General features: G+C 36.7%; 1 protein-coding gene across 1 annotated transcript in view; it reads left to right on the forward strand.

Moving 5' to 3' along the window:
- slc16a7 (solute carrier family 16 member 7) overlaps positions 1 to 12802 on the forward strand; it is a 28799-nt gene extending 15997 nt beyond the window's left edge. Inside the window, exons 3-5 of the mRNA XM_006630649.3 lie at positions 1427 to 1570; positions 4627 to 5505; positions 11164 to 12802. Coding sequence (XP_006630712.2) covers positions 1427 to 1570; positions 4627 to 5505; positions 11164 to 11447 — 1307 coding nt within the window. The 3' untranslated portion in view covers positions 11448 to 12802. The remainder of the gene's footprint in view (positions 1 to 1426; positions 1571 to 4626; positions 5506 to 11163) is intronic.
- The last annotated feature ends 212 nt before the right edge of the window (positions 12803 to 13014 follow it).

Genomic DNA, 13014 nt, shown 5'->3' on the forward strand with positions numbered 1-13014 from the left:
CTTTTTAAGATGATAGTCCTAAATAACGTATTCTAGTAATCTCAGAGATCTTAACCCAGTCTTTGTATTTCTATTAATACCTTTAAGTAGAATAGATTCTAGTAAGGGAACAAGTAATAGGTATATTCCATGCTGAAAGAAAGAAGAAAGAGAACACAACGTTTTGGCCGTGGAGCCTTCTTCAGGTGTGTTCTAGTATCTTGTCCTTCTTTCCTTGGGTTGGGATTTTAAATTATCAGAAGTGTTTGTTTCCATATTTATTTCAGTTAATTTCATGTCATGTACAGTAGTAACTTGTGATTTATTTTTGCAATTTTTAATTGAACAAGTTTATGTTTGTGAAGATGGTAAAATAGTATGAACTTAACTAAAAAATGCAAGAGTATTTGGTACATACATTTTTTAAAGCTGTAGACAAATGTCAATTGAAACACACACACATGCTTATTTGATATTTCAGACAAACTAAGCTTGACCACTGCTTAGCAGAAGAGAAATGTTTCTTTGTAATAAGTAAATACCATATTGGAGCTTGATCTTGTCAGATGCTAAGCAAGGCTTGGCTTTGCCAATACTGGGACGGGGAAACTTCGGAGCAATCCAAATTGGTGGCCCATACTGGTGGCCCAGTAGGTGGCGCTCACATGGCATTGTTCATAAGTTTAAGAGTGTTCATCCCTGTATCCTTGCTAAATTCCACTCTGTGAAATTGCAGTTGTCTTACTTAAGTTCCCCCCTTCTCTCCTACTGTGTAATGTACTGGCACTGTTGGCCTGTAGTGACTTCCACACATCACCTAGGTGAGCTCTGCACTTCATTGGTGGATAACAAGCATGGAATTATTGTCAATGCTAGGAATAATTATTATGTTTATTTAAGAGGTGTTCATTCAAATCTGATCAACTAAGTTTACGTGAAACTAAAGCATCCCCTTGCACTTTTAAGATGATTAGATTATCTCACTTTAGAAAACACAAAGTTGAAAACATTCACCTTTAGGGATCTTCAGATTGAGAAGAAATTTGGGTGAATCGCGCTTTACAATATCGTATGTTTATAAAACAATTTTTCAGGATTTGGGGATCGAAAAGTTTTATTTTGTCTAATATAGACATACTGCATTAAAAATATGTTAATATGTGCTAAACAAACTGAAAATGTTTTAAGCTTTAAGTATTTAATTGTGTCTTTAAAAGGACCAGTAGGATAATATTATCATCACTATTAAAAGTTTTAAGTTTACTTTTGTATGATCTCTGTTTTGACATGTGAAGGACTGAACTTGATGATTTATGCAGATACAGTATTTTATTAATATTATTGGATGAACTGTACAGTTTACGCCGTTGCAACTTTCTGTTCTTTATATATGAGTATGCCCTGGATTATGCTGTGGTAGTAACAATATTGAATCCCCTTTCTTCAGGTCCTGTCAGCAGTATCCTGGTGAACCGCTATGGCAGCAGGCCTGTTGTCATCACTGGTGGAGTTATGTGTGCAATTGCTATGGTAACTGCATGTTTTGGCAGTACCATTATGCATTTGTATATGTGCGTTGGAGTCATTGGAGGTACAGTATTTCATTTATTTTAATTTACTTATTATATCTATATACTGTAGATGACTTAAAAGCAAATGTATATACACTGTTCTTATTATTCTTAGTTTCATAAGTTTTAAGCTTGTTTCATACCTGAAATGGAATGAAGACAGGTATTATCTTTTTGGTATTAAATATTTATCTCACCTCACCATAAGCTGGACTTTCAAAGTTGTGATACGGAATTAGATGTAACTTTTGATTTGAAAATGAGCACTTTTTCCAAAAGAATACTTGGTATCGTGAAGAATCTGGAATTTAAAATGTTGGAATTCTGTACATTACAGAATTGTGTTCTGTCTAATTTTCATGGTGTTGTCTTTACTACAAATTGTAAGTTGTTAATATTAAATAACACACATTCTTTATGGAACCTTTCATAAAGTAAATCTATATTAAAACCTATGAAATTTGACATGATACAGTTTGCTTAAAGAGACTTTGATTTAGGAGTCTACAGCATATTCCTTTGCAAATCCCTAGAGATATCATGTAACAGCATCCAGTGAGTTCCTTTCCCTTTTCCTGGTAAACCTCACTGGCCTTTGAGGAGGTCTAAGGATGTCTTCATTACATCTCCAGAGCCCCGTTGCTCCAAGGCATTCTCATTTTACCTGTGTTAAACTGGCATTAAAGTATTGCATGAATGACAGTGACGTGATTTCGGCTGCTTGAAATATTATCATAGGTCTTATTGCTTTTCCTGTAGCGAAAGACCTTGTGTCACTGCATCCTTATGTTGTAAAATATGTTGGTGTGTAGGCCTGTGCCCTGCACTCCGTTAATTAATACTGGAAAAGCAAAAACAACATCACAGTCACCAATCCAGGGTCTCGCCGTTGCTCTTAATTTTGAATGTATTGGTATGTAATCTGTCTGTCGATATATATTTTATATATATATATAAAAAAAATGTTCAGGTCAAAAGTAGATGCAGAGAGATAGCATGATGGGTGTTGTGAGAAGACTAGTAAGTGTTCATGAACAACTGTGAATATTATTAGAATAAATACTGCAATATGTTGCAGCTGTAATCACAGCTGGAGGTGGAGTGACAGTTTAACTGAAAACAGTGGGGGCAAGAAAGGAGCATGTTTCAGACACTGAAAGGGAAAGTTGGAAATGTAACCTGGGCCAGACCTGCAGCTGAGTGAAAGCTTCTCTTTTCCATCTGGGGCGTTTTACATACTGTATGTAGTACTAAATTCTAATACTATCAAAATTACTTTTCCTCTGTGTTTTTATCTGTGGTATTCAGATGCCTGAAATAGAAAGAAATAAAAAGATGTATTTTTTTCTGAAATTATATAAGTATTCATTTTAAGATTTCTGCAGCAGATGTCTTTAGGATTCCTTTTATCGATTATTATCTGAACTTTTCTCTTTGTTTTTTTTTTCCTCCACTACTGCCTAGTTTATACAGGTTCTTTTGGAGATGGTCTGTGTTAAAATGGGTTGTTTAAAGAAACTGCATGTTGAAAGGGGTGGCAGTGAGGGGTAAAGTTCAAGCAGTAATTGGATCCTGTCCAGGCATCCACCTCTGAGGGGAGTTATTTACTGTGTCCCTGAGCAGAGTGCTTCTGAGAGTCAGGGGGTCAACGAACAAGAACACAGCTCCTGCACATCCATGTTGGCACAGGGATCCAGAATAGCAGGAAGAGCAGCCCAAGCCTGATAGTTTCTATTGTTTGCTGCTCTGCTGCTCTTCGGGGATATATTTTTTTTCTTGAGCAGTGGCAATCCACAGAGTGACCCTCTGACGAAACGACAGAGCCTTTGTTGCTCAGGGCTCAAGCCTGAGTGTAATTAACCTACTGGGCTATTCTGCTTGCCTCCGAAGACATGGCATGACAGGGTTCGTCTCTTGGTAGAAAGCCCAGAGGGAACAACCTGCAAGACTAATTATCCAATGAAAGAAATGTGTGAAGAATTAATTGGTTGAGAAAGCTGTAGCAGAAATGGTCCAGTGGTCAGCACTCCAAAGTAAAAGTGGAAGTTTGTGGGACTTACACAAACTCTTTCCAACAGTCATACATTCGGATCTCCCAAGCTCCCATGCACTAGTCAATTCTGTGGTGAAGTGTCTGTTCCAGACTTTAAAGAGGACACAACTACATTATGAATGGAATTCCACAGGGACAGATCAAAAAGCAACAGCTGTGTGCTATCAATCAGTTGAATGGCGTAGGTCCAAGGGCATGTGAACTCTGTCATACATCCTAAATTGCTCTTTGGACTACTGTTGTGCTCTGATCTGTCACAGCTCCAGTTGTGAAGGCTTCCAAAATCTTAGAAAAACTAAGTATTGATCCTTTTTTCTTTTCTTTACAACCCACCACTCAGAACTTACAGCCTGGTGATACTGGCATGCTGTATTTCATCCAATGTATTATTTACCCTTGCCCTTAAAATAAGTTTTCTTCTAAATTACCCAAATTATATTTTAGGCTACTTGGTTCAGTAGGCTAACTTTAAAGTTTAACTTTCTGCTAAGGTCTTAAAAACATAAATGCTGTTGATTGTTTTTTAATTTGACAGTATACTGGTGTATCATCCAATATAATTTTGCAATGTACGTATTTTAATTTTGTGACATTACCCTTTTTTTAAGTAAATGTTAGTGTAATCTGGAAATGGTTACAGGACAGGTTCATGGTGCTCCAGATATTTCAGACAGCTATAAAAGGCTTAATATGTGAGTCTGCTTTACCAGAAAAGGTATTTGCCTTGCAGTGAAAATGCTAATTAAGGAAATAAGAAAGTATTAAATTGGCTATGTGGCAAAAAGAAATAATGAAGTGATGACTTAGAAGTCTTAATTGCTTATCAGTTAAATAGAGAAATCCCTTTTTTCAATTTTCCAGTTCTATTAAAAAGATTTAGCCAGCAACTGAAATGACATAGGATCTTTGCACAGTATTTGTAATAACAAAGTGAAGTTATACGTTTACATTTTGTTTTTTATTATATACCTTGAGTGTGACAAATATACTGTAACCAGTCTAATAGTTCTATCTTTTCTGCAGGTCTTGGCCTCGCCTTCAATCTTCAACCATCTCTGACAATAATTGGAAAATACTTTTTGAAAAGAAGACCAATTGCTAATGGCCTTGCTATGGCAGGAAGTCCAGTTTTTCTCTCTACCCTGGCCCCCCTCAATCAATTCCTGTTTGATAATTTTGGCTGGCGCGGAAGTTTCTTCATACTGGGAGCGTTGCTGTTGAACTGCTGCGTCGCTGGAGCTCTATTTCGGCCTATCGGAGTCCCACCTACAAAGCCTGAGCAAAAACAAATTCAGCCGCCTGGTGGAACTAAGAGTGAAAAATGCGATAATGACTGTTCAGCTGAAATGATCAACCCACATGCCGTCAGCTTAATAATTGGAAAGAATCAGCAAGACAAGAACAGATGCCTGGACAAGGTCAATAAATTCATAGATCTGTCACTATTTAAGCACAGAGGCTTTATAATCTACCTCGTAGGAAACGTCATCATGTTTTTTGGCTTCTTTGCCCCCATTGTGTTTTTAGCACCCTATGCCAAGCATCTGGGTATTGATGAATACTCTGCCGCTTTCCTGCTGTCTATCCTGGCCATTGTGGACATGATTGCCAGGCCTGGGACAGGCTTGATAGCAAACACTAAATGGATAAGACCCAATATTCAGTATTTCTTCAGCTTTTCAGTAGCATACAATGGCGTCTGTCACCTCATGTGCCCATTGGCCACAGGATACTCTGGACTAGTTGTGTATGCGGTGTTCTTTGGCTTGGCATTTGGTATGGTCTGTGCCTTGCTTTTCGAAACACTGATGGACCTGGTTGGAGCACAGCGCTTTTCAAGTGCAGTCGGACTTGTGACCATTATCGAATGCTGTCCGGTCCTGCTAGGGCCACCGATTGGAGGTAAGTAAACATTCTGCTGTGCTGTCTGTCTTTCCTTAAGTGGATTTTTAATTTGTTTTTGCCAATAATCTTTTAAAAGCCCTTTGAAGTAAATAATAAGCCTAACGCAATAGCTGGAATTTTTTCATAAAATATACTGTATTAAAGCAATGTAGTTTTTCTTTTCACTCAAGGCTATTAAAAGACCATGATTTATTAAAACCATGAACTAAACCCCATGCAGTTTTTGTAGAGCAGCAAGGCACAGAACGAATTAAAACAACGTCCCAGTTGCAGTTTATAATACATTCTGATAAAATAGGATTATCATTGGTGAATGGCTTTGCTTTCAGTCCGCGCCAAGAGAGAACCTATAATTGGTCACGCTTATTTACTATTCTGTTGTGAACTAGGAGCTTGTAGTTTTGCTGAACAGTCGCTGGAGAATTCATCCTCTTCGCATATTATGGAACATTTTAGGAGCTAAGAACTCATAAGTGGTACGAAGGTCTCTGAACTATATGTTTTCTGCCTGGGTTCACAAGCATGATGCTTAGACCTGAATACATACTATAGTCTCTACTAAGGCATGATAAAGCATTGGGAGGAACTCTTCTACTGTAGTTTACCCTTTGAATTTGTACTTTTGGAGTTTCCTGGTGTAACTCAGGGAACTCATTTAATATAACATTTATCTTGCTAGAATGCTTTGTTTTTTAATTGTGTGCTTTTCATGCAAATTACTGGTTGGCATTGCAGGGCACCTGGTAATTTTGTGTATAAGTAAAGGGCTGAATGCCTTCAAGACAGTTCACAGGAACATGAATGTGATATGTTACAGTGAGATAATAGTTCTGCATGATTTATCCATTTTGTACTGGATTTTTCCCCCCTTTTAATGTGGTTTGTACAATGCATAGTCCACAGAAAAATAATTTCTACTGTTTTGTTTTTAAAAATATATATATATATGAGTGGTCATATTTAAAATATCCGAACCGTGACCTTCAGCAGTATCTTTAGTATTATGTATGGGACAACTCAGATAATCTAATAGTTTGTTAGATCTGTTGTTGCAAATGAGCATGTCAAAGTCTGTGTTTCAGTAAAGGCCCATTTGAATTAAATGCTAAATAAATAATTGTTTTCTCAGTGGTCTGCATTCCTGGTACTAGAGAGCCCTAATTCCTCAGGCTTTGTAAATTCCTTCAAACAGGAGCCAACAATATGAATCTTTACTTATTAAGGCTATAATTGCACAATTAAACAATTATAATTTTTGGCTTTGCTGTTGGTGCTAGCAGCCTTAGCAGATGTTACAACTAGGAGTAGCCTCACAGGAATGTTCAGAGCGTTCAGACATTACTTATGTTACCACAGATAGGATCAGTTTACCCGATTTGTGATGCCTGAAAATTGAAAGTAGTGGATTTTATTTTAGACCTGAAAATGAGTATGCAACAATTGAAACCACAGCATTTTGCCTCAAGATTGTATTTTCCCAGACAAATTTTGATCTTATCAACTCCCTGTTGTAATTGGGTCAACAGTTTTCCTTCCATCTCTCCACTGCTGGGTTTTGCAAGGATTTTTAAAAAAAAATTCTGCATGTGGTAAAAGGAACAACACAAAAGGTAAAACAAATAACTAAAAAAAAGCACAACCCATGTCAATTCCAATTTCTGCGAACGTGACTCTTTTATTTTGTGCCTATGGCACTTTCTTCCAACAAATACAGTAATTATTTAAGTGATTTTTAATTATTAAAGGGACCAAGGCAATATGACCAGATCAATAGGGTACCTGTAGGAAGAGTCTTGAGGTGAAATGGGAACATTGGAAAGGCTGAAATCTGGAGGTTTCAGCCCATCTAGCTGAATGTCCTCAATGGAAAGAGATATGTAAAACATCCAAGAATGAAAGTTTGAACTACCTGTTGTGGACTAGAATATAAATGTTTTTTTTAACTCAAAAGCCATTACTGTTGTAGAGCACTAAAAGCATGAGCAATATCACACAAGGAGACCCAAATCCTTGACTTGTAAGAACCGGAACCATAACTGTTTGTCTTTAGACCAAAGTGGTGTGTCTGTGAGGAATCCAGTATAAAACAGATTTCTTGTTTATCTTGTTCCTCCTCTTTTTAATGAGGGATAAATTTATAGGCTGTCTTGCTCTTTTCTCTGACCTATTTCAAGGTTCTCATTTAATGGAGTAAATAAATTCTTCCCTACATGTTGCATTATCATGCGTTATTCTCAGGAGGGCAGAAGCATTACATTTACCCTTACAAGTCTACTCGTTACAAGCTCCATAGTCATACAATCGGTAAACCTTTAGGTCATCCTAATTAGCGGGAAGTGAGAAAATTGCTGTAATTAGCCTTTGCTTGGTGTTTAATGAGTGAAGTCTGAATGAAATTCATTAAAGGCCCTTACCTGCATGATTATTAAGCTGTGAATACATTAAAAAGCAGTGGTGCTACCAGATGGGCATAATTACTGCCCCAATCAAGGGCTATTTTAATGACAATTATATTCTCCAGTTAACACAAACGACAAATATGATTAATCAAAAGCTGGCCTTCAAGCCGGGAGTGTTGCAAACAGAGAGCATTTTTAACTCCCAAACCTTTTGTATTTTTCAGAAAAACTCATTAAGCTCCCAATTTGTAATTAGTTTACCTAACCCATAACCTAGCCTGTGATCTCTGTCTTGCCAGGATTGACAGTTTGTAAACGACATGCTGAAGGCTTATTTTCTAAGATTGGTTTAATTATATCAATTCATTGATTCATATTTGTCTGGAAGAATGGTATTAGAAAATTAGTTAAAAAAAAAGCTAAATGTTCTTCTTTCCAGGTTTCTGCTTTAATAATTTAATGTTAGAATAAAGCAACTCATGTACAAGAAATCTTCAGACCAGGCTGTACCAGATCAATAAGCTGATGCTCCAGCACTGCTTTAGACTGACTTCCAAAGTGTTTCATCCTAGAAGCGTAATGTCAAAAAATATTGCAAACAGTGAATAATAAAACATACCCCAGCCTCATGACCATATACTTTTTTCTATGCATGGCCAATAGCTTTTATAGCAATTGTTTACTTCAATTATTAATACATAAATAATTAGAAATTGTAAGTAAAGAATTTTGAAAAAAATGAGTTTTGCGTACCAAAGAGCTCTTTAATTTCACAAACCATATGTAGATAGAAAGCTATTTATTATGTTCAGTACCCTTGCCACTTATTAAATTCTCTACTCTTCTTGGTTTATTTATATAGAATTCCATTCATACTTTGTTACCCCCTAATGATTTGCCTTGCTGTGTTATAGTTACCCAAATCCCTAGCAACTAAATTAATAGTACAAGAAAACAATAACATTTTATATTATTTTTTTATACTATGTGTTTTTATTTCTATGCCCTTCAGCTTGCAACATAACTTTTTTTTCTATTTTTATAACTTTTGTTTCAGAACTATTTTCTTTCCAAATAAAATCACATGTCAAATTCCCACATATGCGTGAAGCATCTGTTGAGTTTAAATCAAATTATCTAAATTCATATCTATGTTTGGAAACTATCTCTATTTTCAGATTTGTTTTATGAACATTTTATAAGAGAGCAGATGACAGACTGACTGCGCTTCTTGTGGGCTTCAATTCAATTTCCTTATGTGACGCGTATGAGTTTTGAATGCTTGAACCAGAAATGTGATACATGTATTTGTTGCTTTTTTAGATTGTGCTCAATTTTATACCAGGAGTGAACTTGTCATGTAATTTGTTAGAGTATAAGAGGCAAATAACTTCTGCAAAGTCCAAATTTAGCATATTTTACCTTCTAAATTTGATTTTGCCTTGTTATCAGCAGAATTGCTGTGCAGTTTCTTCATTAGTAAATCTGTTTTCATGTCACATGCTTGTTCAAGGAGTTAGAAAACCAAGCAACCTGCTTGTAGTGATTTATTAGCCCTTTAGCGTAGCATGCACCTGGTTGAAAATGTACAGCACTGTAGAGCAGATGTTTGGAGAGTGCTGGTACTGTGGGCTGACGATCTATAATGATATACAGTAGGCAGAACTCTACTTCTTTATTAGCATTAGGGATAAAAAAAACCATTACCTAATAATAACACTTATTCATAATTATCATGCTAGGGTGCAAGACTGCATGGAAAAATGAAACATTTGAAAATTCGTGAAGTGGTGTTGATTCTTACAGATTCTTACAGAGAAAAGAAATGTTTAATTTCATTACCAATTTAGTTCTGACACGTGTGAAGGGAAAGTCTCTTGAGCTGGACTGCTGATGGTAACCTGCATTACTGTACATGCTTATGCTAGTACTTCTGGGGAGGGGGTTGACAGTATTTGTTGCGCTACAAACTGAGATCTAAATTATCTCTAGAAAAGTTGCATTTTCAACACTGTCATTTCATTTCAAGCAACCAATCCATTTTCCAAACACATCCCCAATGCAAGGTCGCAGAGGAGCTGAAGCCTAACCCTGCAAGCAGTGGGCACAAGGCAGGATACATCCTGGACAGGATGCCAGTCCATCCCATGGCACACACAGATATGTACGCATTACACCAGGGCCAGTTTTCCCAGAAGTCATTTAACCTACCAGCATGTCTTTGGACCCACCCACTTAAACACAGGGTGGGGGGAAATACTCCACACGGATAGCAACCCAGGAATTGAACCCAAGGTTCTAGTCAACACTGACCTTTGTGCTTCCTCCATTTTAAACTACCTTTGTTATTTTTGAAATTGGAAACTTTGTACCATATTAATGGCTTTGCACCTATGTTTGGTGAGTTTGACAGTGATAAACAGATTTCACAAACATAATTTGAATAGTAGAAGAGATTGCATCAAAAATGCTGTACAGCAGTGCTTTTCGCCAGAGTGAAAATACTACACCAGATATTAATAACAGTTTTGTTATGTATCAGCAATCTAAAACTCCTTACTGGTGTGTTTGTACAATATATCCAATTTTTGTTCACTTATGAGTGTAAAATCAGCATTTGATTACAGAACTTGGAAGGTAATTTAGTAGTTACCCTTCAGATTCTGTAGAGGATACTAGGTACCTACTAGTGGATTTTCTAAAATGGTAAACCATGAAATAGCAAATACTTTTGCTTATATACTTGAGTTGTTGCACAACATAAAAATACCCATTTTTGTGTTTTACAATGATCTGAAAAGATTTCATATTATGCCTATGCAGTATGATGCTAAAATGAAGAGGAATACAAATTATTTTGTTCACTATCACAACAATGTACATGTGCAAGGAGTTTGTCAGAAATATTTCAGCCATTGATTGATTCAATAATATTTAAAATATGTATGTATAAGTAGTCCAGAATTCTTAATGAGTTTTGAGAAAATGTTGCTTGTTTCTAAGTGGTTTTAAAAGTAAATGGAGCCATAGCTGTTCCAAATGGAATAAATGTTTTTCTTTTATGAGTATAAGAATGCGCATTTTAAATTATAAAATTGCATAAGAATCCACTTTAACTAAGGAGTTGCCATCATCTCTTCTCAAGGGAACAAATGTGTCCTTGGCTGTATTTTTTCCTTTGTTGGTTCATAGTTTTTTAAGTCATACAGAATTCTAGAATGCATAATTTAGAGAGTCTCTGTTATTTATTTTTCAGGTGCACTGGTGGATATTTTTGGGGACTACAAATACATGTACTATGTGTGTGGAGCCGTAATGCTGTTTTCTGGGATTTTCCTCTTCATTATGAACTTCTACAACTACAGGATCCTGGCGAAAGAAGAGAAACAGAGACTTGAGAAAGAGATGAAGCTGAAAGAAATTGGGGATTTAACAGCTGCTGAGGAAGGAAACACCCTGGAGAAAGACGAAGAGGAGAAGCGGTCTCTGACAGAGGAGGAATTCAACAAGAAAGCAAAACTAGAACCAAGCCAAGCCTAGAAACTGCAGACAGGCACCTGCTGAGGTGCTTACAGCACCAAGTCTAAGTTGGTGCCTTCGAACTGCATGGATGTATAACATGATCAGACTACATAATAGTAGATATCTGTTGCTACTAAAAATATATTTGCTAATCATGAAAAGAGCCTTAATTTTCTGTGCCAAGTATTTCATTTAAGTAAAATAAGTTGATTGTCCTTTATCTGGTAACCACAATCAGGGTGGAGCGGTGGCTCTGTGGCTAAGGATCTGCGCCTGTGACTGGAATGTTGCTGGTTCAAATCTTGCAGCCAGCGGAGGAATTCTACACCGTTGGGCCCCTGAGCAAGGCCCTTAACCCCAACTGCTCCAGGGGCGCTGTACAATGGCTGACCCTGCGCTCTGACCCCAAGCTTCTCTCCCCGTCTGTGTTTCATGGAGACCGCAAGCTAGGGTATGTGAAAAGATGATTTCCTGATGCAAGAAATTGTATAGAGCTAATAAAGTGATGTTATGTTATAATTGTTCTACAAGAAATTTTATATTGTGGCTTCCTCCCACAATCCCACATTTGCTTGTGGTAGTGAAGTGTGCTGTAACACTTTCACTTGAGTAAACACAAAAACTCCCAAGTTGTCTTATTACAGTCTGGTGCCATCATGTCATTGGGGGTGGGGGAGAGTTTTCTCTCAGGGTGGGGAGCAACATACTATACGAATGGTCCGTGTTACTGCAAGATGCTCCTGTGCTTGATTAGATTTGTGTCCTGGTTTGATGGCACTAGGGAAATCTGAAGCATTCTTTAGCCACTGTGCTTATTTCTGGCTTGCTGACCAGCCTGAGGGCATATATATTGATTGTAGCCATTGCAAGGTGCAATCTCATCTTGCATCATTTTGTCAATTTGAAGATTAATTAAAAACCACAACGAAAGTAATCTTATTTTTCATTTTTTTGTTCTATTTTAATACTTCTGGAAGTCTTTATTTTTTATTTCTTTTCAAAGTGTATAACAAAAGTGTTATTAATTTACCAGAAATATGTTTATACTGAAGTTGCACTTCTGTGTTGCTTCTAAAATATTGTTTCTGTAGTTAAAAGATATTAAACATATTTAACTCTTTTTCCCTCCATGTTCTCACAAAATTAAACAAGTACCAGGGTCTGTGTCATTTCAAAGTATGTGTACTTTCTAATCCTATCTCTTTTAATGAGTATTTATAGTTATGCTAAGTAATGAACTGAAATTTAGGCATAACTGTTTTTCATTTAGTTTTTCATGCCAATTAGAGTGCTGTCATGCAAAGTTTGAAATGTCAGTGCTGAGGGTTTGACTACCTAATAAACTGTGAGACAAACCTCCATGTTACAGACCAGTGCATGCGGCCCAGTGTCTTCTTTGATATTCTCGGTAAATTACCAGACCAATAAATTAAATCTCACAATTCAAGGTTCTTGAATCCGCCATTTGGTACTATATAGTAACATCGGAGTGCAGATTTTGCTGAGGTGGCTCCTAGATCTAACACCACTGTTAATTTTATAACCTGGATTTGAAGTCCTTCACTTTTTCAATTTTAACTTAGAA

Source organism: Lepisosteus oculatus, chromosome 4 (assembly GCF_040954835.1).
Source record: "Lepisosteus oculatus isolate fLepOcu1 chromosome 4, fLepOcu1.hap2, whole genome shotgun sequence".
In the NCBI taxonomy this organism is placed as follows: domain Eukaryota; kingdom Metazoa; phylum Chordata; class Actinopteri; order Semionotiformes; family Lepisosteidae; genus Lepisosteus; species Lepisosteus oculatus.